The sequence below is a fragment of the Apus apus genome, chromosome 4 (assembly GCF_020740795.1).
Source record: "Apus apus isolate bApuApu2 chromosome 4, bApuApu2.pri.cur, whole genome shotgun sequence".
Taxonomy (NCBI): domain Eukaryota; kingdom Metazoa; phylum Chordata; class Aves; order Apodiformes; family Apodidae; genus Apus; species Apus apus.
The window spans coordinates 15942384-15967204 of record NC_067285.1 but is presented as its reverse complement, the minus strand read 5'-3'; the positions used below and the strand labels follow the sequence as shown (position 1 = coordinate 15967204).

Below are 24821 nucleotides of genomic sequence, written 5' to 3'. Positions count from 1 at the left end.
AAGAATATTTAAACTAGCAGTAATCAGACTGGTAAGTTTATCTGCTGTTACCACACTGGGTTTTTAACATTGTATTGTGGTACTTTGGTTACATTATTTTAATCTAAAGATGGCTGAAACCTTATTTTCTGGGACTTAAGGGGAAGAAAGAGGAAGATTTAAGATCACTGAATGAATCTACAGTATCTAGTTGAACAACAGCAAAAATATATCAAAAAGCTTAAATTATTGCTTAACAGAGAATATTGGCAGGCCCAACAAAAGAAATAGAAGATTGTCTTTTGATTGTGTTTCAAGCAACCTTGTTAAGACTTTATGCTGCAAGCTTTATTATAATGCAGCAAAATATCTTTGATAGTGTGAAATCCAACAAGAACCTCATGGTATTTATTGTTTCTAGGGGTAAGACGATTGGACACGATATAGATTTTTTGATCACCAATCCAGGGCCAAGAGAAGATGATGAACTTCTGCATAAAGTTGTCGACTTATGGAAAAAGCAGGTATGAACCAAGTAACATTTGGGCAGAAAGGCATATTCTAATAGCACTGAATAAGGCTATGTAGTGCTTAAAAAATGTTGACTGCTTTTTACCAATGATTGCAATATTTTGAAATTTAATATTGCTCTCCTCACTTATTAATCATGATCATCTTGGTGCATCCTCCTGCTCAGAATGCTGAAGTGGAAGGTTGTATCAGAAGTGCTCTACAAACATTTAATTCCTCCTTCCATCCCATCACACTCCACTTTCATTAATAAGAATAATGACTGTGATCAGAAAAGTCTGGCAACTGCTGAAGCTTTTTAGGTTGCTCTGTTCTGCTTTCATTAAATGGAATTGAAAGGAAATAAATAGAAAATAAGTTGTTCTTGTGTGTTTTTTTTAAGGATAAAATTTGGCAGAAGCGAGTGCTGGGAGAGTAGGGGAGGTCAACGGTGGCAAAGGATTTGGTTAAAATATAAGGATTCCTCTAGGAATCTCAGCCCAAACAAGCCGGGGATTGTTTAAAGCTATGGACAAATATTTTCTGTGTTCTGTTTGTCCTCAAAATTTTTTTTATGGTTTATAATACTGTCTATAGTGCTTCTCTACTGTGAGAGTAGTAATATACAGGCTTTTACTGGCAGTACTAAAAATAAGCTGCCAGCAAAATCAAAATGCAAAAAAGAAAGAGAGGAAATATAATCCTCTTGCTTTTTTATTACCTATGATTTCTGAGGGGGGGGTGGGACACAGAAAACCCTTAAACCTAAAGCACTTTTCTACGTTTTGACAGCACACCTGTTGTTTGCTTCACAGCTTTTCACTCTTGTGTTACTGCTTCTAAGTCCAAGGTCATCAGAGAATACCACTGAGGTCACAATGTTGACTTCCTTTTGGCAGCTCTAAGTGAAGGATTCTACAATGTTTAACTTCGAAACAATGGACCTCAGCCTTATTGAAACAGTCTTTTTCTTGGCTGAAAAGTTCAATGTAAGAAGATCCTTCCATTGAAAGCTGTTGAAAACTAAGTGGTTAAAACAATACCATCATGCTCTTTGATGCAGCATTACCAGGGATAAATGGGCAAAGGAACAGAGAACACAAAATTCCCATAGAGCTTCAAAGTAGAGCAGCAAAACAGGAAAACTGCAATGCAGTACACAGGTTATGGTTTTAATGGTTCAAAACATTTTGCAAAGAAATGAATAAATTACTTCTGTGAGTTAGAGCTTGGAAGTTTGTGGGCAAACAGGCTAAGGCATCTGAGTTAAGCAACTTCGTTCACACTCTGTGTAAAGTAATTTTCATTTTTTGCTAAATATCTATATAGCTATATTTAGCACTCTTCCTGTTGTTACATATATACTTTCAACAAAGAAAGACATACCGTTACTGCAGGCATTCTTGCACTCTTCATTTGTTCCCCTTTGTATCCATGTAAGTATAATGTTGCATTTTTCTTTTGCTCTTAGGAAAATAAGGAATGTAGATGCCTGCCTGTGCTTGCTTATTTTACTGTATTAGTGGTCTGGTTTAGATGGTAATGTTCAACCATGCTGTGGTCAACAGGTCAGGGAGGGGAAGCCTTGATGTGCCATTAAGGTGGATGGTTAGGAGCAAGTAATTGGTCTCACTTTTTCATTGCTGGAAGCAGTTTTTTTTTGTAAATGGAACAGCAGCACATTCATTATTGAGTGACAGCTGGATTTTAGCAGCAGAAAAACCTGTATCTAAGACAAGATTCAGAAATGGTTAAGAAGTCCAAACAAAAAGCTTTTTTCTTCAGATAGATGCTATGCCCCTAAGGGTGCAGGGCTCCTCTGTGAACACGTGTTGTCTCACCTTTTGACTCAATGCATTACAAATTTTTTGTTGCATTCTGGCTCAGATTCAGCAGGAGCTGAGTGATATTCTTACCTAAAATAGGCTATTGCATGGTGGCTAAAGCACTGGACATGAGAGAATTTATCTTAAATCACTTTAGGCAGATGATGGGGCTGAATCTCTTTGTCTCTTGTGAAGTCATTGCATACAGTAGGCAGAGGTATTCCACCTCCTGTCATGTTTTAAGTGATGATTCAGGCAGGGCTAGCATTTCTTATGACATATGATCTTTCCGGTTGTATACCTGCAAGTGTGTAAGTGTGTGTGTGTCTCTCTCTGTCTGTCTTGTTCACCAGTGCAAATGCTCATGGCGGAGAGGGAAACATATTCATTACTGGACTTTGGTGCTGGTCTGTGCATTGCTGTCCAAAGCAGGCTGTTCAGGACACACTCAATTAGATCATTCTGACATATAAGGAACTTCAAGATGAAAAACAGACCAAGGCAGCCACGTGGTTATACAGCAGCATAATTTTGTATTGCTGATCAAGCCCTTGATGTCATTTGCTAATAATTCCTCACCCTAACAGGCCTGACTGCTCCTAGGCATCAGTTCCTTGAGCTGTTCCGCTTTATAGAGTTCTCACCATGAGGGTAGTACGGTTTTGGAATAGGTTGCCCAGGGAGGCTGTGCATGCCCCCTACTGGGAGGTGTTTAAGGCCACATTGGATGAGGCTCTGTGCAACCTGGTCTAGTGGGAGGTGTCTCTGCTCATAGCAGGGAGGTTGGAACCTGATGATCTTTGAGGTCCCTTCCAACCTTAACCCGTCTATGATTCTCTGAATTCTGTCTCACCTAGGTAGAGATTTTTTCTGAACTAAAATGCATACATCCTATATTTGATTAGCCATAGGTATTTCTCTGAGAAAATAAATAATTTCATTTTATTAATCCATCTAAGAAGGAAGTAAAAGCAACAGCATATATACACTTCAGAAGAACACACTGGATTACATTTTCAGCTGATATGAAATGGTCCTACTCAGCTTTAACCGAATTATTCCGGTTACCAACAATTATGAACATACAGCTTGTATCACTAAAAGTAGCCTAGGACTTCATTTAACTAAAAATGTCTAAGAATGCTAATGACCATATTTGGATTCACTTTTTATCTATTTATTACACATTTTCTAAATATTCACACCTATTCTCAGTTTGATCATGGATTTACTCCAATATCAATGCTATTGATGTGCCAGCACTCAATTTGAAAAGATATGCATAATTCTTCTAAAAAAGGAAAAATGTTGTGGATATTCACACAACTGCCATAAAAGATACATTTGGTTTTGATGGTGTTGTAAATTTGAGAAATGAAAATGCACAAATTTTAAAACTTGAGTGTGTAAACAAGTTTTACAGTACTTTATGGTGTAGTGATCAAGCTGAAATTTGCAAAGAATTGCAGATTCCTTGACATAGAGGAAGAAGAAGGCTGCTGTTTTGCAGCTAGCAGAAGCCAGAACTTCACACAGTCTTCATAGCTGACTGTCCCTTCAAGAAATACTTTTAAAAAATGTACAAAAATGCCTTAATCTTTACTTGGGTGATGGTTAATTGGAAACATTATTGCAATGGATATGACCTAGGCTTTGGCTCCTATGTAAAGGTGATATCCTGCCTTTGAGTCAGGTTTCAACAACTGCTTGTTGAACTCAGCACTAGTGTAATTGTTGCCTAACTGTTATTTTTAGTGAAGTAAATATTCACAGTGGTCTACATACTCTCATGCTCTTCCTATTAGCAATAGAAATTGCTCAGCCAACAGACTATGAAAAGACACTACAGAATGATCCAAAGAGAGGTAGTCCTAAAATATCTTTCTAGTCACACTTGCTAAACTCTGGCCAACTGCAAATACTTAAAATGGATTCAAGTAGAAGGCACTGCCCAGTCAGCAAGGGGAAACAGCAGCAGGTAGGCTCCAATAAATCATTACTGTAAATTCTTCGTGATTGCTTGATGTTGCATCTCAGGGACTCCAAGGAGTGTTCCCTTGAAGTTCCTAAATGTCATAATAGGATGAGAAAAAAGAAGGGACCCATTTTTAAATACTGTGGTTTAACAGGGAGAATGTTTACTCTTTAAGCAGCTGAGAGATCTCAAAGGGAGGACCTTTAGTAGGTATCCAAATTACTTTAGGTAACAGATTCATTTTCAATGTGGGCAATACAGCAGACTTACATGTCGAGTTTGCCCTGTTTTCATTTATATTTTTCATTTATAGTGAGTATTAAGCTGGAAAAACTTACTCTGAAAATGAAAGCTGATGCAGAAGAGATTATCTATAAGATACTAACACAGTTAAGTGCTAGACTGAAAACACTGAGGAAGCAGAGGATATGGTGTATGACTGAAAGTTAAAAATGCATGCTTTAAAAGGCCTAAGGATTTCATGTAAAGGCCATTTTATCTATTACAGACACAGAGATATCTCAGCATATCTCCTCAAGATCTTACAGGCTAAAAATCCAAGTATGGGATACTAGTGGCCATGTGTGACTGTCCCCAGATCTCACTGAGACAAAACACTCCATAGGTGCTGGCGTGCTTGCCCATGAAGAGAGAAACCACTGCAGGCTGCAATATTTTGCTGGGTTTCTCAAGTGATCAGAAACACAAATCCTACTAAGGCTTTCCACCTACAGGAGGAAATCCATTCCTTTTTTAGTCCTCCTAAAGATGGGCCTTAATTCCTAATTTCTTGCACCAAAACTGAGGAGATTTCTTCTTCTTTTGAACAAACAGGACACAAGCAATGATACATGCTGTGGCAAATGTACAAAACTGGTGATCTGAGCACTCTGCTTTCAGTACACAGGTACTGGAAATGTAGTTATGTAAAACTATAAAATAAGACTTGACTGAAATTCTTCCTAGATAGGATTCTGCCTAGGGAAATAAATTAATTAAATTCATTCTGGGATATGCTATATAATGCCCCAAATCTCTAAGAACAAAAAGGAAAATGAAACAAAAGATGAGAAAGCACCGATAAAGTAGCTAGATTATTTTTATGGGGAATGGGAAGAATGTCAGTAATTAATAAAAGTTTGAAGTCGTCAACTAATGGTCAGTAATCAATGAGATTAAAAGCACTTTTTAGCATTAAAACAACAAAGCCTGAAGGCAAGCATTATTTCATCAAAAGAGTGAGGTAAGCAGTTATACATTAATGTTCAACAGCTGATTTGAGTATTTATTTGGGAATAGCAAGCACCAGTACCTTGTGACATTGGGATAAAACTAAGGAAAAATTACTGTTTTAAAGATGGTTATGAGAGAGCACCTGGCAAGATTAAGAATTTTCAAATCAGCAGACTTGGTAACTACTAATCCAAAAGAATGAGCTACGTAAGGAGTTTTCTTGTATTAGTTTATAATAAATCCTCAAAATCAGAAAAGAATATCAATGCAAATCAAATAGTTGCCATTTAAAAGGCTGGCCCAGTGACCCATAAAACAGCCTGTGACTGATTCCCAGTAAAATAAAGAGATTGTTAATTTGGAACTATCATCAACAAAAACCTGGAGGCTGAAAATCTAATAATACCTATTAGTGTATTTTCATGGAAAGAATATTTTAAGTGTCTTAGTTGCACTTTTTTTTAATTTTTGGTCAGAATTATTCCTCTGAATGATAAAAATAATTTTATTGCTGTAAAGTATGCTTTAAGGTATTTGATATATTTTCATGTAAAGTTACCACAATTGCACCATATAAAAGGAATTATGAAAACCTGATGTTTAATAAGGAGATATTCTTCAAAAAATCAGCTTGTTGTCACCTGTGGTCATAAGAGGCCTGACCTGGAGACCCACATAGTTAATCATTGACAGCCATCAAGTAAAATCACTTCTATACACTCTCAGTTCAGTATTGCAATTAAAACAAAACAAAATTAATTACAATATGAATATAATTCTTTGCCATTTATTAAGGGGTGTTAACTAAAAGTCAAGCATGAGCATGCTTTTTTATTGTGAGATTAGTGTAAGAACTCCTAGTCCAGAGGAAGGAGAACGTGTAAATATTTTTAGGGACTTCAAAGGTCAGACAAAAAATTGATCCAAGGACCTAAAGAAATCCTGATGATGAAAATTTTAAGAAAATTCATATCTTCATCTCTTCAGTGATTAATCTGAGAAGTAGGTTTGATCAATGTGTTTAAAGAAATGTAAAAGGAGATATGAAAAGACGTGACAGTTGTAGTCTTGTTGCTCTTGAAGGTGAAAACTAATGAGTTCACCTAGTCAGAATATGAAGTTAGGAAGTTCAGCTTAGTGATTTTCTTTCTAGTAATAAGAGTTAAACACCTGGTCGATCATGAAGGGAGTGATTGATGCACTACTGTTGCTAAACTTTATAACCAAATTAAATTTCTTTTTCAAGGCATATCTTGGAAGTTTCTATTTCTTGTGATAGGAGGAGCTCATAGGAGTAAGTCACAGTGGTCTCCTCTCTTTTATTCATCTATAAAAGCCAAGTTAAGGCTAGTGTACCAGGATTTAGGCACATATTTTAGAGTTTTCATTATGTGGAACTACTCTCAGAAGGCAGAATCTTTTTGCAAGCTGCGCCCTCCTGCTAGAAATAGTTTCAGTGTCTCTGAGCATTGTTATATTATTATGCATCAAGCTTCATTTCTATATTGAAGCCTCAAGGATGAATGAAGTGGTGTCATGGACACGATCTGGTTTATTTCTTTGTTACTGTTTATTTGACATTCTGTATTCTTTAAAAAGGATATGCTGGGCATCAGAGAGAGGGATGGTGCTGCTTGTTTTGTCCCAGGTGCTGTGCTTTGTGTGACGAGAGGTTTTCTGGCTAGTGAGAAGAGATTGCACTGTACCTGAGGGCAGCCAAACATGCAGAGCTTTGGGAATGCAGGGTAACTCTGAGATCTCCAGGAAGTCAGTAGCCTTGGAAACTGCCTAGAAATGAAAAGAACAGGCACAAAGACAGGCCTAAGGAATGACAGATGCTTTTCCTGAGAGCCAAGAGGGGATAGTGCAGAGATTGCTGCAGCCCTGGGAGCCAATGAAAGGTTGCTGGCTATAGGGCAAGACTGGAAGAAAACACTACCTCTTTCAACCTAACCCTTCTACAGTGCTGGATTAGAAGGAATTAATTTACAACACTCTAGTACTTTCATTTTCCTCACTCTGAATGTTCTTTGTATTATAAAGAAAATCTTGTTTATGCTTTGATAAAGTCTGGCTCTTGAGGATCAATAGTTTTTTGGTGCACTCCCTTCAAATGAAAGGCATGGACAGGGACATTCCATGTCTCTGGAGACACCAGACCTTGTCACAAGGAAATATCACACAGCACAAACTATCCAAATGCTCTGTTTGGAATCTATCAGCAAGACTGTGCTCAGGACTAATCTTTTCTAGGTTTTCAGGGTTTTTTAGGTTTTTCTAGGTTTTCAGGACTAATGTTTTTCTATTTGTCTGCTGTGTAGGAAAGCATGTATCCCTACTCAGAAATTTCTGTAGACATAACTACAAAAAGCTTAAGAGGAAAGGATGTAGCGGAAGAATTGCAAATATCGTATCCTTAGTACAGGGTAGGACATCACTACTACCAGTTGACTACCAATGCAGATTCCCCTCAAAGGGCCTGGGAATACTTTTCTGACAGTTACAGCTGTTTCTTTTCTCTGCTTAGCCCAGATTAGGCCCTGCACAGTTCTGCATTTACTGAAACTGCATTATACATAAATGTTTTTAAACAACTGTCTAGCAACTCTGGAATTACAGTAGAACCAGTCCAACAATTCAATGTGGGCAATTTCTTTTCTTTAGGGCTTACTCCTATATTGTGATATGATTGAATCAACATTTGTAAAAGAACAGCTACCAAGCAGAAGAGTTGATGCCATGGATAATTTTCAGAAGTGTTTTGCAATTTTAAAATTATATCAGCCAAGAGAAGATGACAGCAGTTACAACACATCAAAAAACTTTGATTTTGCAGAAGTCAAAGACTGGAAGGCAATTCGTGTAGATCTGGTCATAACCCCCTTTGAGCAATATGCATATGCTCTGTTGGGCTGGACAGGCTCTAGGGTAAGTACATACAGCAGTTTCTGTGTTTCTGTTCCGTCTTAGGATTGCTAAGATTTTTTTGCTGTGGCAGGACTATTCAGAGTTCATGAATTTTTAAAAAATCTTCCTTCTCTTCTCATGTCACCTTTCATGCTGTCATCAACCCGTGATCATATGTTGGAGCTGAGGAACTTGCAACTGACATTTATGGATGTCTCTATAGAGGAGTTAACATCTGTTTTCCTCAAAGTTTAGTGTTCAGGTTCATGGACTGAAGACCTTGATTTTTAGTCAGTTACATTGTCTTTTTACGTTACACAACCATTAACATGCCATTTAAATGGTTACTGAGCAGAGAGCTGATTTGGAAAGTGTCCGAATTTTACAGGAAATTTAACATTTGAGGAAGAGATGTTCTGAATCAGAACTTAATTTGGTTTGTAGGCAACTGAAAACAATTTGACATATTTGGATTAGATAAAATGTTTTCTTTCAGTTGTGTTTTAATTGGCCATCTTAAATAGTAAAAAATTGAAAAGTTTATAAATTGACATGTTAGTTTTGAACTACAATAAAAATATTTTTTGATATTTTAATAAGAAAACTTGAAATTACAGCTGCTTGCACAACATACACAGTAGTCAGTGGATATAATATAAAATAATATTGCATTTTCAAAATAAAAAATTCTATCTAAATGCAAACTCAAACCTCAAATGATTAATCTCTTTCCAGACAGAAGTATTTTTTAATCTATTCTGCATGCTTGCCTTCTGATGTTTGTTTTCTTAGGGAGTGATTACATGGTATATTGGAGAGCTCCTGAGCCTGTTCTGAATCATTTTTTTGATGTGCTAGAAGCAGCATAGGTGCATTGCCACTCTGTTCTACTGAGGTTAATTGGAAACAGAATGTTTTAGACCAGGCAAAATGCTGCAACTGATATATTCTCCTGCTGAGCTGATGAGTTAGTTCAGTCATTTGTCTGTTTTGAGATAATGAAATGTATTTATTTGGCTCTTGTATTAAGTCCTGCAGACTTAGGGGTCCTTCTTATCCTCAAACTATTTGGCTACTTAAAAGCCATTCTTTCGCTCTAAGTGGGTGTCTACACTAAAAGTGCTCTTTGTGAGACCATTTGGTTAAGTAGTCAATGACTCCATCTTTGCCTCGCTCGGCACCTACTCCCTGTTGAGATAACTCACCTGTTGACTGTTGAAGCCCATCATAGGCTGGCTGTAAGCTTAATTTCTCTTGTAAGAAGCTTTCTCATGTACATAAGTTTACTATTTGCAGACTAACCAACTGAAATGATACTGTTGCATATCAAAACACTGTCCTTTCAGATGATCCATGGTTCAGCCTGTTGTCTTTTCATAGAGGTAATTTTTACATGTCCATTTTTATTTTGCTTTGTCAGAATTTCTCATATTTCCTGTATCTTTTACAGCAATTCGGTCGTGATTTGCGGAGATACGCTACTCATGAAAAGAAGATGATATTGGATAACCATGCTTTATATGACAGGAGAAAGGTACTGCTTATTCTCAGAAATAAAGCTATTTTGTGTTTCTATTTCTGAGTATGCATTTTCAGTTTATTTGTTATATTCAAGTACATAGAATATTTTAGTTCCATTCTCTATCTATTATGTGGTAAAACAGTTTGCCTTCACAAGATATAGTTTCACTGATAGAGCCTGATTGAATCTGGATAAGTAAATCCAGAAATCTTTTTTTTTGCATGGCTGAGGTAATTTCTGAAATTTAACAAGAAACATACATTAGATAGTAGTGTTTGGAAGGAATTACGTGACCTTCACAAAACTAAGAATAACTCATCTGCAAGTATTGAAAAAAAATTTACTGTCCCATTTCAGAACGGAAGGTCATTTATATGTCACAGGGACAATTTCAATAGGAGTTGTACTGACATTTCAAAGGAAGAAGGGTTATTGAGTGGTACAGGCTCAACTAGAAGGCCTGAGGAAGTTTTTGTAGAGTGTGATACTAAGTGGAGATCGGGGATTATCCTGCTTTGAAAGATCTGTGTTCAGAAGCTGATATGGAGTTTTGTTTAGTGAGACTTAAGTCTTTGCAGTAATCAGTAGTATTTCTGGTGTAAATGACCTTGGCTGAATTTCTACTGAACCCTGCTTTTATCTCGCTTAATGCCTGTATTTGTATTAGGCCATTTTAATAATAAACAAATTCAATATTGAAGATGTCATTATAGGGGAAGGCAAAAGTACCATGTCAAGATTTTACATTAATCTTTCCTGTATATTCCCTATAGAACAGAGACTACTTTTAGCATCTCTACTCACATGAACAATTTTCTTCTTGCTTGTTTGTGAGACACAGCAGCGATCTAAGTCCTTGCCCCATTTCAGCTGTCTCCATGTGTTGTTGTAAAGCTCAGATACTGTAGCATCCTCAGTTCATGAAGAAACCTGGGGAAATGATCAGCTTAATGATCCTGTTAGTCAAATATGTGTCCAACAATTGTCAATACTAGATGCTTCAGAAGAAAATACAAAATTGCATAATGGATAAATATGCTGTCAAATGTCTAACGGGTGATGTTTCTTCCTGAACTCAGGGATTATATCTGTGTTTTCTGCCTTTCTTTTATGTTTTTAAAGCATTCAAATTATAAACTCTTTCCCTCAACATAATGTAGCAAATGCTATCTGCAAGTTAATCTGTGCTCTGTTAAATAGCATTTTTGGGTGTAACAGATAACTGAACTAGGGAAATACAAGGAATTTAAGAAATGCCAGTGCTATTTTTGTGTGCAGCAAAATTTGCCTGCTTGGTGTACAAGTATATATAAATAAATCTGCTTTTTTTATCTGGAACCCTGTTGCATTCACTGATGCAAAATAGACAGTGTTAATTGACGAACTGCACCAATCACTATAATTTATTCATTATTGCATTTAGGCTTTATATCTGATGTACCATTCAAATCCTTCTGGGCAAGTGTTTTCTTGTGAATTTCACTGGACTAGACAGGACATTTCACAGATAAATGATAAGTTTATCTTCACAATGTCCTCTGGGCAGAAAGATGCTCTTGTCTTCCCAAATTTTCAAGTAAAGAACTGAGCTGTAGAAAGATTTAAGGCCCTAAATATCCATTGCAGTTTGACCTGAATTTTCTCCAGTTGAGTATCTGCCCCAGGACTTTGAAAAATACATCAAATTGTATATATCTATGCCATGTTTCCCATTGACTGTAGTTGTAAATAAATTTCCAGACCTTCTACATATCAACTTACCCTTCCTCACTGCACTTCCCAAAAACAAAGAAAAAGGATTAGTGGGAGGACTGAGAAGCAAGATTAAAAATATTTTCCTTATTACTTACTATGATGCAGAAATTCTATTACAAGGGCAAGGGAAAAAGAAGTCCTTAATCTAGGACTTCCATGTATCAAATGAATGACATGAATGTGTCAAATGTCCCTTTCCACTGGGCACTCCACTTGCTTTCAAATATTGCCCCATTTCTCATTTAATCCCAGACACAGCCAGTTTACTTCCAAGTTTTGTTTTCTGCTGCAAAAAAAAGCATAGCACAGATTTCAAACAAGAAGTCACAACAGTATTTTGACTCAGCAGAATACTGTTCTTGTCTCTGCTGCATTCTCATAAATAGCTAAATTACGTTGGCTGAAATTTTCCAGAAAATAAGAAAATTCTAAGGCAGATAGGCAACATGAAAAAATCTCAGCACTAAAGTTATAACCTGTATAAAACGAGGTCTTTTTTCAAATAGTAACATTCTAACACGAAGCAGGGAGACAACCCCACCCCTCTTCTAAGTGTTTTCCTATCTAGAATTTAATGTGTTATATTGAAAAAAAAAAATATCTATGTTAAACTTTGCAATTTCCTATTGTTATTCCCACAAGGGACATTTTGGACAAAAAACCTTTCACACTGCCACCCAGTGTGTAATAAAGTTAAGAATGTGCATAATACAGCAATGGTGTGTGTACCTGGGAAACTTGTGATGATGACTCATGGTGGAAAAGAATTTTGCAGAAAGATGTGTGGCTGCAAAGATTAATTTTTAGGATCATCAGGTTAGTAAGCTTAAAATCAGTGATGAAAATAGTAACTTTTAGTGCTGTTTCAGGGAATGTAAACCAAAATTGTGAAATGTGTAGGGTTTTAATGATGAAGACTAGAGAATATTCTTTATTGTAATTCTAGTGCTTTTATTTAAAAACAAAACAAAACAAAAACAAACAAAAAAAACCCACAAAAAACCCTCAAAACATTTGACTAGGGGGAAAAAATAAACACATAGATGTTTTACCTCCACCCTCTTTTAGACTTCCAAATCTTTTAGACTTCAGTGCAAGCTGCTCAAGATCCATCAACAAAACTTAAATAAGGTTAGTTAGGCACCATAGGTAAAAATGGGATTACATCGTTTCCGTATTTCTCTCCTTGGTTGCTGAAGAGAAGTTACCTGATGTCACTGAATCTGTCCTGGCAGACAAACTTTCCTGCACAACTCTGTAACAGTCACAGGGCTATAATTCAGGATCTGGGCCAAATCCGTTCTGTTTCATTCTTCTTCTTTTATTACTGTCTGTGTGCAAAAAGGATAGAAAGGTCAGGGTAAGTCAAGCTAATTCTTGATCTTGATGAAGACCAAATCCTTTAGCTGAAAACACTTGCCTGTCACAATTTAAAATTTGTCAAGCTGGTATAAGAAGTTAATAAACCATAAAATAGCAAATATACTTTGTTTATTATTATTATTTTTTATGGAACTTAACAGTGCTTGTAAGAGACTCTTTCATTATAAAAGACAACAGTTTCCTGGTTTGCTTTATGTTCCAGGATATAATCTGGTATAGTTTATTCTTCTATATTAATATTAATCAGCCCTTTGGCACTGAAGCTTCCACTGTGGCCCGCTGCCTGAAATGTGATGTGTGTCAGAGAATCCCACAGTCCAGTGTTCCAGGGGTTGAATAAGGAGAGAGTCCTAGTTACTTTAATGTATTTCCAAAGGGATTCTGACTGGAAGAGGGAGCATTAACGCAGCAGTTAGGAATAAATTACATAGCTTTGCAGAAGGGAAAAAAAGGAGCAGATACTTCCCCCAGGGACTCGTTACAAAGTTACACTGTGAAATTATTCCTCAACCTTGATCAGCCCCCCCCCACCCTCCCTCCAGTATGAGTATGAGTCTTTGTCATGTATTTCTGGGTTTAGGAAGACAGTGTGCAACTATTAAACTAATGATTTTTTTTTCTGTAATCAAAAGGGTGTATTGTAGATCATCCTATGGTAGGAAAATTGTGACAGCAAGAATTGAAAATTCCCTACCAGTTATCTGACAGGCTCTTTTTCTAAAAGAAAAAGAGTAGATATCCAAATCTGTGACTCTTCAGAATTGTGTCCTGAGGCTATGGAAATCAGCACTTGTATATACCAACTTGAACCATGCAGTTTTTGTGATTTACATCAGCCAGAGATCAAACCTTACAATGATTCTCACATTTCTGGAATGGAGTTTGTTGAGGAGTCATCAGGAGGAAAGAGAAATCTTATATTCCTGGTGTCTTATAAAAGTTATTATTGCTGAACTGGTTACAAATGGCATGACACATGAACCAGACCAATTAAATCTCACTGTAAAACTTTCCTGATTCATAAATGAAAAATACACTCTTTAAATAAAGTAGAAGTGCTATTGCAAAAAAGAATTTCATTTTTTCTGTGTCAACTCTAAGTTAAGTCAGATGAACAACTGGCTCCCCCTTAAAAAAATTAGTCTTTAAGCTGGAAACAATGGCATCATTGGTTGTTTTTACACGTCTATATTGGATTGAGAGTCAATTATCCCTTAACCCACTATAAAGAGGTTTTTGTTACAATTCGTGTTGCGTCTAGACTTAATCAGGTGCTAATAAGAGTGCAATCACTGACCTCTGTGATGTGTTTGTGCAACGTGGTCATCAACTGTCTGATCTGCAGTTTTTAGTTGATATGTATACATGCAGGTTGCAACATACTGAGATTTTTGCAATGATTAAAAGTTCATGATGTACTAGGACAGTCATTATCAAGTTTTGACAACTTCCTGAAGCTTGTCAGTTGGGTGAAATGGAGAGAGATCTAGTGGATCTAACTAAAGATGATGCAACTTCAAACTCTTTTATTTTTAAACACCTGTCTTTAAGCTGAATATATATCATATGCTTGCATGAGAATGCAATAAATATGTGATTTGCTTTCAATTTAATGTTTTATTAATTTTAATCTTTAAAGTGGCTGACAAACCACAGGCTTTCTATTCTTAAAGGAGTTGCTGTTGAAGTATGAGTGCTTCTCCCCTTTTACAGTGTCAGCAACCTGGAATAAGATGCAGGAACCACAAAGGTTGTTGGTTGCTAGTTTACCAAACTCTGGTACTGTTAGCTGAAGTAGAGTATCCTTGTCATGCAGAGGGGCACTGTGGAGAGTGTCTGAACCTATTTTTCTGCAAAAATTAAAATAGTTAATTGTAGTTTTATAGTTTAAAATATAACTAAGATTCCAATAGGTTCTACTGGTTTGTTGTTGGTTTTTTTTTAGGGCAATATTTTCATAACTGCACCAGTTTTATGGAACACCCAAGTTTAAGTGAGTAGGAAAATTCTAACAAAATAAAACTAATTTTTTTTTAATAGATCTATTCACAAGGCAATGGGATATTATGTTTGTGTGACTACTATTTCTTAGGACTGCATGTTATCTAGGAATCCTAGGAAGTTACATTCCAGTGATTCTCAGCCAGCAACATCCATATAGTGTTTCTCTGCATTGCTTGATGTGAGGATGACCCAGACTTAAGTACAGAAGATGCTTGTGGATGATCTTATACACTATGCAAAGCCCAACCCTACCAATTATACTGTGGATAATTTTGGGTTTTTAAAATGCAGGATTTATCAATCGTTTTTTATTATTACTTCTTAACCAAACTCCCTTATCTGAATTAATTTAAAACTAGTACCATTATTAAATATTTCAGAGCCCATTTTGTCAGAAAATAAGCTCCTTTTAGATTGTTTTTACATTTTGGTAATCTTTTGGAAACTGTTCCTTGTAGCTACAGTAAAGAAGGCTGTTTAAAAAATCCCCACTCCACACAGTTTCAGCTGTGGTGGGATTTCCCTATTGCTTTTTGCTTTCATTCAAGGTGTATTCACTGTCTTGATGCCATTTGCCTGCCGAATACATTCCTATTTAGGAAAAACCTTTAGTTACTGTTCAAGCAGGACTTGCCCTGTCTGTATTTGCATACATCTGTAAATCCAAATCAAGGTGTGATTGCAGCACAGGTAAATGACTATTATAAGACTGTGATGCTCTGATGAGCTATCTCAAGTGTATCTGTAAGTTTGCTGAGTTCTGCTGCTGCCCATCTTTTACCTAAGTAGCTCCTTCACAGACAACCATCCAGTCATGCCTGGCAACATACTTGAACTTTTAGTCTCTCCTGTGACAATCTAATTTTTCTCTGGCTGAGTCTAAACCACTGTTGTTGGCATGACACTTAGCCAGTAAGTTTTATTTTGACATGTCTTACCTGACATTGATCAAGTGGATGGGAAAAATTATGTTCATGTGGTGACTTGGCTTTGAGGACAGAAACAGCTCTGAGGAAGCCAGACTAATTGCAGATGGCTGGGTTCTTACCTGCACTTCCAGGAACTTTGTAAACATATCTCCTAATAAAAAGCCAGCTTTGTTTTCCAAGCATTGATTATTTTCTGTCAATACCCAATATATTATATATATATTATTTCTCAAAAGCTTGTATCAGTGGGAATAAAAGCTGACTATTATTGTATACCCTCATTTTATTACATAAAGAAGTGAAATATTAGCACATTTAACTGTGTTTTCAACAGTTACAGTATCAATATAATTTTTCTTGTATCATCTGAGACTGTTCCACACTACCTTTAACTGAAAAAATATGTCTTCAGAAGTTTACTTGCACAGTTAGAGGGACATTTTTTATGATTCTTTAAAAACTGCATGTAACAGCCTTGTTTTGGCAGATGCTGCTCTAAAATTATGAAATTATAACAGTGAGACAGTCAGCATTGAGAGCATCTTGATGAATTAAAGATGCTGCAGCTGCAGAGTTTGCATTGGATGTCTGCAATAATGACTGGATTAAAGCTGAAGTAAACATAAAGATCCAAAGTTTATAATATTGATTTCCAGTGTGATCAGTTGTTCACACAGTTATTACTACAATTAAACACTGAGTTATTGTAAACAGATGCACATACTTCTATTTGCATTCTTATTCTTCTCACTCTCAAAAAAGTGGAAATTACATCGGTGATTTGGGGGATTTTTTTTTTTTACACCTGGTCTATTTTTAAAAATTAAGAATTAAAATAATTTACTTATCTTTTGGTAGATTTAAAAAATATATTATGCATTTTCTTCCAAAATGTGCTTCTTCCCAGTGTTCTTTTAGCATTTGAAATGCTTCACATATAGCAGATGATTGTTCATCTTTAGGAATTCTGCTTGCAATGTATGTATTTAGCTAACTTTTGTAATTTAGCAACAGAAAACTGTACATCTAACACAAAGATCTAGTGAATTTTTCTTTCCTTTGCTCGGTGCATTTTCTGAACAGTTCAGTGAAACCTGTGTTGCTACTGAAAAGAAAGAGCTCCCAAAATGCGTAAGTAGGTGCAGATCCGGAATATTTTGACTATAATTTTGAATTAATTTTAATTTCTAGAGCAGTACAGAGCCAACTATTTTCAAATGTTTCAATTCAGTTATTCAATCATTTTTCTTGGGTAAGTTATTGAATGTGGGGCAGGCAACATAGTCTCAGATTTTCTGTTAGGAAAAAAAAAAAAAGGAATCTATGGAGAAGTTAGGTAGAGAATGAGCTGGCAAGTGAAAGAGCCAAGGGCCAGAGTGGAAGTGAGAATGTGAAGTCTGTGGTGGATGTACGTATTTGATAAGGAAGTGCAGAGCGGCTGAGAAAAGCAGTGGGGAACGGAAAGAGTATATTTGAGTAGCAGCTGCATTGTGGGAAAGGGAGAGAGAAGAGTGTAAGTTTTGTGGACTAAAAGAAAAATTCAATTCATCAGACTAATGCTCTAAGCTGGCAACAGGAAATGGGTAAACATTCAATTGTTCCAAATATCTGAGTAAACTGTGTTTATCTCACTTTACTCTGAATATGGCATGAGTGGAGCCTGAACTTACATTAGATATCTAAGGGGAGAGATCAAGGCTACAGCTTAGTATAGCGGAGAAGAGAGGGAGCTAGACCAAATAGAGATGGTAAAAGCTCAGTTTGCCAAGACTCATTGATCCCACATTGGGCTGCAACTCTGCTGTCAGTGCTGGCAGCAAATATTTGTTAGCCCTGTGGCTCCATATATTTCCTGCCTAGTGAAAGAAGCCCAGGTGTGTTACAGAAATCGAAGGCATTATTTCTTTGAAGAAAAGAAGTCTCTATGCATGTGCATAGGAAAGCTGAAGGTCTTGCATTTTGCAATCTCAATGTTCTTTTGAAGTGGTTTGTTTATAATAAACCCATAGGAATTACACTCACTGTGTTTCATAAAATCTAGGATTCTGCATTTTTCATTTTATTTAGCATTTTATTTAGCATTAATATGAATGCTAACAAAGAAAAATACAATAAACCAACTTGACAGTATTTGACATGCTGAAGCTAATTTAAGTAACAGACTTAAAGCAAACCAGAAGTATAGCTAAAGAGGAAAAGAAAGCAATTCCTCTTGATTTTTAAGGACTTTGTGATGAGACACTGATTGTCTGAGAGCTACAGGGGCAATAAATTTTTGTTCTCTTTTTGTTTTAAAAAATGTGGAATTTAACATGTTAAATTATTTGCCTGCATTGTCAGCTAGGAAGTTCCGAGTTTCTCTTCACTTTACGCGCCCCAAAACTAACAACATATTCTCGTAGTCTGTATGGTAATGTATTCTACTCTTTATTTATTCTAGAACACCCTAGTATTAGCCTGATTATTCTAGTTTATTCAGGGTATCTACTTTTTATTGTTGAGAAATTTAATATGAATAAACCTAGAAGTAGAATCAGAGAACAGTTGTAAGAGAAACATGTATGGTATTTTTGATTAAAAGCACAGGACATATCCAGTGGTAAAATGAAGTGGGAATTTATTATTTCAGCTTCTAATACCTTCCAAAATTATTAATACCTGGAATTATTAGAAGGAATTCTACTACACTGTTTTGCTTCAGTATCACTACACATAATTTTGCCTGAAGGTATTGAGTCAATGGATAATGCTTGTAATATTGCTTTTCCAATCATGATTTGTTATAATGTTATTTCAAAGAGCCATTTTTTTTTTCTCTCTGATTTATTTATCATGTTATTTGTAGGTGGATTAGGAACAGATTTGTTTTTATTTTAAAACAAGCAGGATGATGTGAATATTACAGTGATGTGAACGGTACAGAAAATATCAGTTAAACATTAATATTACATTTGGAGATAATATAATGTCATAGGCACTTCAGGTTATTCACTATTGAAAACAGTTATGCTGCCATCAAAGAAAAGGAAGGAAAGTACCTGAAAGTTGTTTGTCATACTGTTTAGGAAACTACTAGAAGATAGATGCTCAGATATTATACTAATCTACAATAAATATGAAAATGTGTGTTGACCATACTGAAGATAAATGCTACTGAAATACATTAATGGGTAGCTCCTACACATTTCCTTACGGCTTGATTCTGTCATGTTTTTTCAAGCAGCAGTGTCTGATTCTGGAAATATTGTCTCAGTGACTGGTGATGGAATCAGACGCTGCCCCTCTGAGGCTGGCTAGCAGCATGAATATCAGGATCATGGAGGAGTTCCACGTTTCTCTGTTACTTTCCAACAGCATTAGTACTACACAAGATAATAATTGAATACCATTAATTGAAACCTCATATAATGTCAGATTTGTATGCATTTTTATCTGGAAATTACTTTATTTAGATTATTATTTTTTTCCTCTATTCCCACCCTCTCCATAAAATAATTTATCTTGCTGTGGAAGTTATTGATTACAGTGATTCTTGTTAGCACTTTGTCTACTCTAGTGAATTGACTAATGATTTCAGAGTACCAGCCACTGTTTTACGGATAGATGTTGCACTGTATTCCCTAATTCCATTGTAGACTCCATCTCATATCAGTCAGCTTAATGCAGAAATTTATGTATCTTCTGTAACACTTTCAACTACAGCTGCTTTACACAATCCTGTGTCTGTAAGTGGTCTAAAATTGCAAAGCTACTTGCTACATTGAAGCTCTGAGCAGATTTGTTTCCTACCAAGATGTACAACATGTAAAGTTAACTGTAGGATAAAGAAGGAAAGTATTTGGCATCCTGATCAGTGTTTGCAAAGTATGCTTTTATCTTGGTCATTACAAGTCAATAAAGAGGGAGTACAGCTGATTGCAATGATGAAGGTAAACTGCATAGCTGAACATGACAGACTTGAATTTCAGGTAGAAATCCTAGTGTGGGGGCTGCACCCCTTTATCAAAGACCATAAAATGGATTGAGGAGGCACACATCCAGCTGTTGAAACAAAAATGAATCATAGTCCCTGTGGGTATACACTGATATTGCCAATTTCTACTATTGAAGTAAATAATTTTTAAATGTGGACAGCAGCACTGGGCTGTTATTTTAAAAAAATCTCTGGATACTACCACATTTATTCCTTTTTAACATATAGTGTTATAAATCATACTAATCAAGGATAGTAAATTCAAATATAGACACAAGCACATTGTAATGCCCTCAGCAAAATGCTACCTTTCTTTGAAGTCTGTTGCTTTCTGCTGCTATAGAGACTATTCATGCATTTTTCTAATCAGCTTCTTCAAACCTTGCGGCTTGTACCTTTTAAACATGTTAGCTGGTCCAGTTAATGCACAAGCTCTGTCTGCAAGAAATCACCCCAGAAAGTGATTCCTTTCAATAATGAGCAAGGTGGGACTATCTTTTTAGAGTTTGCATCATCCTTCCTCACCCTCCTTTACAGCTGCTCTTTGCTGAGTCACTTGGCAGGTGCTATCTGCACCTTCCCCTCAGAAACCCACTGTCTCAGAAACCCATTAAGATAAATCAAAACCAGGTTAACTTTTTTTTTTTATTCAATCTGCTACAGCGCTTTATTAAGAACCTGAGAAGTTCATCTAGACTATTGCTTTCCCCCAAACCTTCCCTTTCATTACTTTCTATTCTATGCACATTTTTGATCTTGCTTTTTGGTTGGCTGGTGGTTGAACTAAATTTTTTGTGTGGTCCTGTTAATTTGTTTGAAGTAAAATGTTCTGAGTAATTTTATTAGAGATTTTTAGTCTGAGTTAACATCTGCCTGAAAAAAAACACAACTGTCTGAGATAAAATTCCACTGAAAATTTATGTTACTTTCTTCCTCTTGACCTTTGTGACTTGTTATATATGTTGCACACATTCTCCATATGAAAATGCTGAACTGCAGAGGCTCATCAGCCTCTTCAGTATTGTAAGAAGTGTTAGTACAAGAGGTACCATTAGGAGGTCATGTCAAGTCAATCATTCAGCAACACTTTCCTACGTCCTGTATTTTTGTCTTTTGCTAGTCTGTTACTGACATCCTCCTTTTTGTCCTTCTATTTTCCAGTAATTTTTAGAAAATGTTACTAGTTTCTCCATGCTTATGATTTCAGGATAAACTTAATTAAAGTTGATGGGGATCAAGAATATAATCAAATCAAAGAGTTTGTTTTGGAACTTGCAATAACTTAATTGTCAATAAAGAAAAGGTCCAACTAGTGGCACCATTGAGTGAGTTTGTATAATTTTTCATCAATCAGTCTGTATAATATGATTACATTTCTTCCGAGTGACCTTTCACAGAGAAGATGTAAGTGCATAGCTGCCCGTCCTGTCTTCTTTCGGGCCTTTCTGACTCAATTTCTTTGATGGTGGTCCTTGTACTTGTCACATCCAAGAATTCCTAGATATCTGCATTGAGGGCATTCAGTAGTTGGCCTTGGAACTTGACTTTTTGTTTGAAAATATGCTTTCCTTGCAGAGGTTGCCTTTTCTGTGACCTCAGTGTTTTCAAGTTTTCTTTTGGTTGTGATCTAATGGGGATATTTAGGCTAGTGAGGCAAAGCAGGCTTCTCAGGTGAAAAGCAACAATGAACTTGCATCGTTTCATAAGCCTTGTTTACTAAGGTTCACCAGAATTCCATACAGCACACTGTGGTCAAATGAAAAAGCCTGTAACATTGGACTGTCTTTAATTTTGCACTGAGAACTTATTTTTCTCCTCTTACTGAATTGGATTATTGAATCAGATTACTTCATGTGAAATTGAGCCAGCAAGATGCATGCTTTTCTACTATAATAATTAAAAAAAACCCAACAAAACAGAACAGCTAAGATAACATGTGTTGCTTTCTAGTCTTTCTGTTCCTTCTTTTTTTCCCCCTTCCTTTCAGGCAGATACCATTTTGTTTTTCAATAATTTCCTAGTGAAATCCCCAAAACACTTTTCCTTGCAATTCTGATAATACAATAAATGAAAATGTTGCTAGTTCAAGCTTGCAAATCTGTTTCTTCTCTCTTCAGTCTTTTTCAGGTTAGAAAAAGGCTTGAGGCTATTGACACATATTACATTTAATAATAAGATATCAAGAAACAATTCTATGTGCTACTGCAGCCTTTTATGAAAAATTTCACCAATGATTGTATTAGTATTTACGGAAATTCTTCCATACAAGTGACAGTTGTTTGCAGCTATTCCAAATTTTTTTATTTCTAATTATTATTTCTAACATTTTCATGGAGATATAATTTAATGCTATACCCATTTGTTGTCAGAATCTTACTCTGAACTCAATTAAATATGAACGTTGAGTACAGAAGACGGCTGCTGTCAATGTAAGAACTGCAGAAGACATTACAACAAAAATACTTCAATGTATTGTTTTATAGACACACAATTGCACAGATAATTTTGATGCACTGATCAGACACACTCATTATCTGAATATCTTCAGCACAGTATGCAGGAGTTTAGGTCTATATAACCTGAAAGTCATAAAATAATGAAATATAACATATACCTTACAATACCGGTTTATTAGAGGCTGTTTTATTAAAAGAAGCATCTTCCTAAAAGTTTCTGCAGTACTGGTGTGACCCATGTCCAGTGTTGGTGCTTCATCAATTGTTCTAGCAAAAATATCCCAGTGGCAGAGAACAGATGAGATAATGCTCAGGTCATGTGAACATTCCCACTGTTAATAATGTGCAAATATTTAATATTTGATGATTCCGTTATGTTTCTGCCTTCACAATTCTTTCTGTAAGCTCATTTTGTTCATCCAGTCAACAGCTATTACAGAATCATAGAACCATAAAATGGTTTGGGTTGGAAGGGACCCTAAAGATCATCTAGTTCTGACCCTGCATGGGCAGGGACACTTCTCACTAGACCACGTTGCTCAACTCCCCAACCAGCCCTCCCTTGAACACTTCTAGGGAGGGGGCATTTTTTAAAAAATATGTATTTTTTTAAGAACATAAGTTTTATTTGAACAAATGGAGTCAGAGAAAAAGAGAGTGTGAACAGATTAATAGCTTTGCACTAAGGTATTTCAAGATATTCTTTACTTTTTAGGTCTTTAGTGTTATGGTGCACTGCTTCACAGAATGCAATGGCCTTTCATATCTAGAGGAGTGGTTTCATGTCTTGGAAGCTATTGCAAGCCATGTAAACAGCATAATCTCTGCATTAGTCCAAGTATCTTTAATTAAAAATTGACTTGGCATAAGTGATGACATGTGAAGATGTCACTTAAGTGACAAATACATGTTTAAAACTAATTCAAGGTATTTTTATGGTATCTTTTACTATCATTGATTAAGCAAGTCCTTTTGTTACTGTCATTCATCTAAAATTGACTTTACCCACAAAACTTATTTTTTGAATGGTCTCTGTCAAAGCACAATGAACAGCTACATTCCTTGTTTGCAAATGACAGTCTGTCCTCTTCTTTTTGGTTGTTCATCTATCATTGCCATGCTCACTGCCACTGTAATAATTCCAGACATGCAAAGAGATGGGGGTTTAGACTGCTTGGTATTTATCATTAAGTGTACTGTAAATGCTGCAAAGTTAGATAAGATTGTATTTCCATTTTAGCTCTATTTTAATAATGTTAAAAAGGAAAACAAATATTAAAGTACTTAAATTGATGTGAACAGATGTCATATATAAAAACTGCTGAAAGACCAAAACTAAATTAAAACATCCCTACCTACCTTATGTAAGAGTTTTCTGTTTTAAAGCATGCAACACTATCAGGATACAAACAAAAAGGATGCAGTAAGTGTATAGATCAGTGACATTCCCAGATAATTGTCTAGATGCAGAGCTGTATCAAGCAGTTGTGTAATTTGTTACCAAGATACTATTGGAAATATTCTTTGTCCTCCTCACCCTCTCCAAATTAATTTGATGAAACAGTATCTCAGAAGGAGTCCAGGCAGACCTTAATGAATATGGCCCTTCAGGGTCTTTTACAAAAGGAGGGAGGGTCCCTCCTACACAATGTCATAGTTTTACAAAGGATAATGAAATCCACTGAAGTATGACTGCACTCTTTCTGAATTACAGCTGTAGAGCAAATAAAAGTCAGCACTATGAAAAGAGTAGGGAAAATGTGATATGGAAGGAAATTGTTTGGTTTTTGAAAGGGCACAATTTTGCTATAACTTACTTAAGAATAATTCTCAAATAATGTATAAAGTAGAGTTGGGCCAGTAACCAACTAGGAAACTACATAGTTAGTTCTAGTTTCTCAGCTAATGCCATTATAAGGATTTAAATAATTAATCACATTTCCACTGTGTCTCATCTTCATGACAATGAGTTCTACATGAACATACTGTACACATGTTGTACATACAAACCTGGAGTACTTCTTTCTCCAGAATATTCTCTTGTTTCAGAACCATTAAATCCCGTTTCATCAATTATACTGCCTATGCCTTGTATTTTGAGGTTCTTGTATTCCAACTAACTTCCTAAGTTCATCCTAAGATTAGGAAAATAGTAATGAAATGCCACAGTGACAGGCTGAGAGTCTAATTTTAATAGACCATTCAGTCTTGTGTTTTGCAGCACATTCTTATTATCAAACTATATGGCAATAAACAGTGGGATACTTGGAATCTGATTAAATGTGGGCCTTTCAAGAAGGCTGTGTTAATATTGATGGAGAGCACGAGTAGACTTGATTTCAGGAACTTTGCATACACAAAACAGACAG

At 35.9% G+C, this 24821-nt stretch overlaps 1 protein-coding gene across 1 annotated transcript in view; it reads left to right on the top strand.

Moving 5' to 3' along the window:
* Positions 1–24821, top strand: part of DNTT (DNA nucleotidylexotransferase) — a 75937-nt gene that overhangs the window by 46138 nt on the left and 4978 nt on the right. Inside the window, exons 8-10 of the mRNA XM_051618229.1 lie at positions 401–503; positions 8188–8451; positions 9881–9964. Coding sequence (XP_051474189.1) covers positions 401–503; positions 8188–8451; positions 9881–9964 — 451 coding nt within the window. The remainder of the gene's footprint in view (positions 1–400; positions 504–8187; positions 8452–9880; positions 9965–24821) is intronic.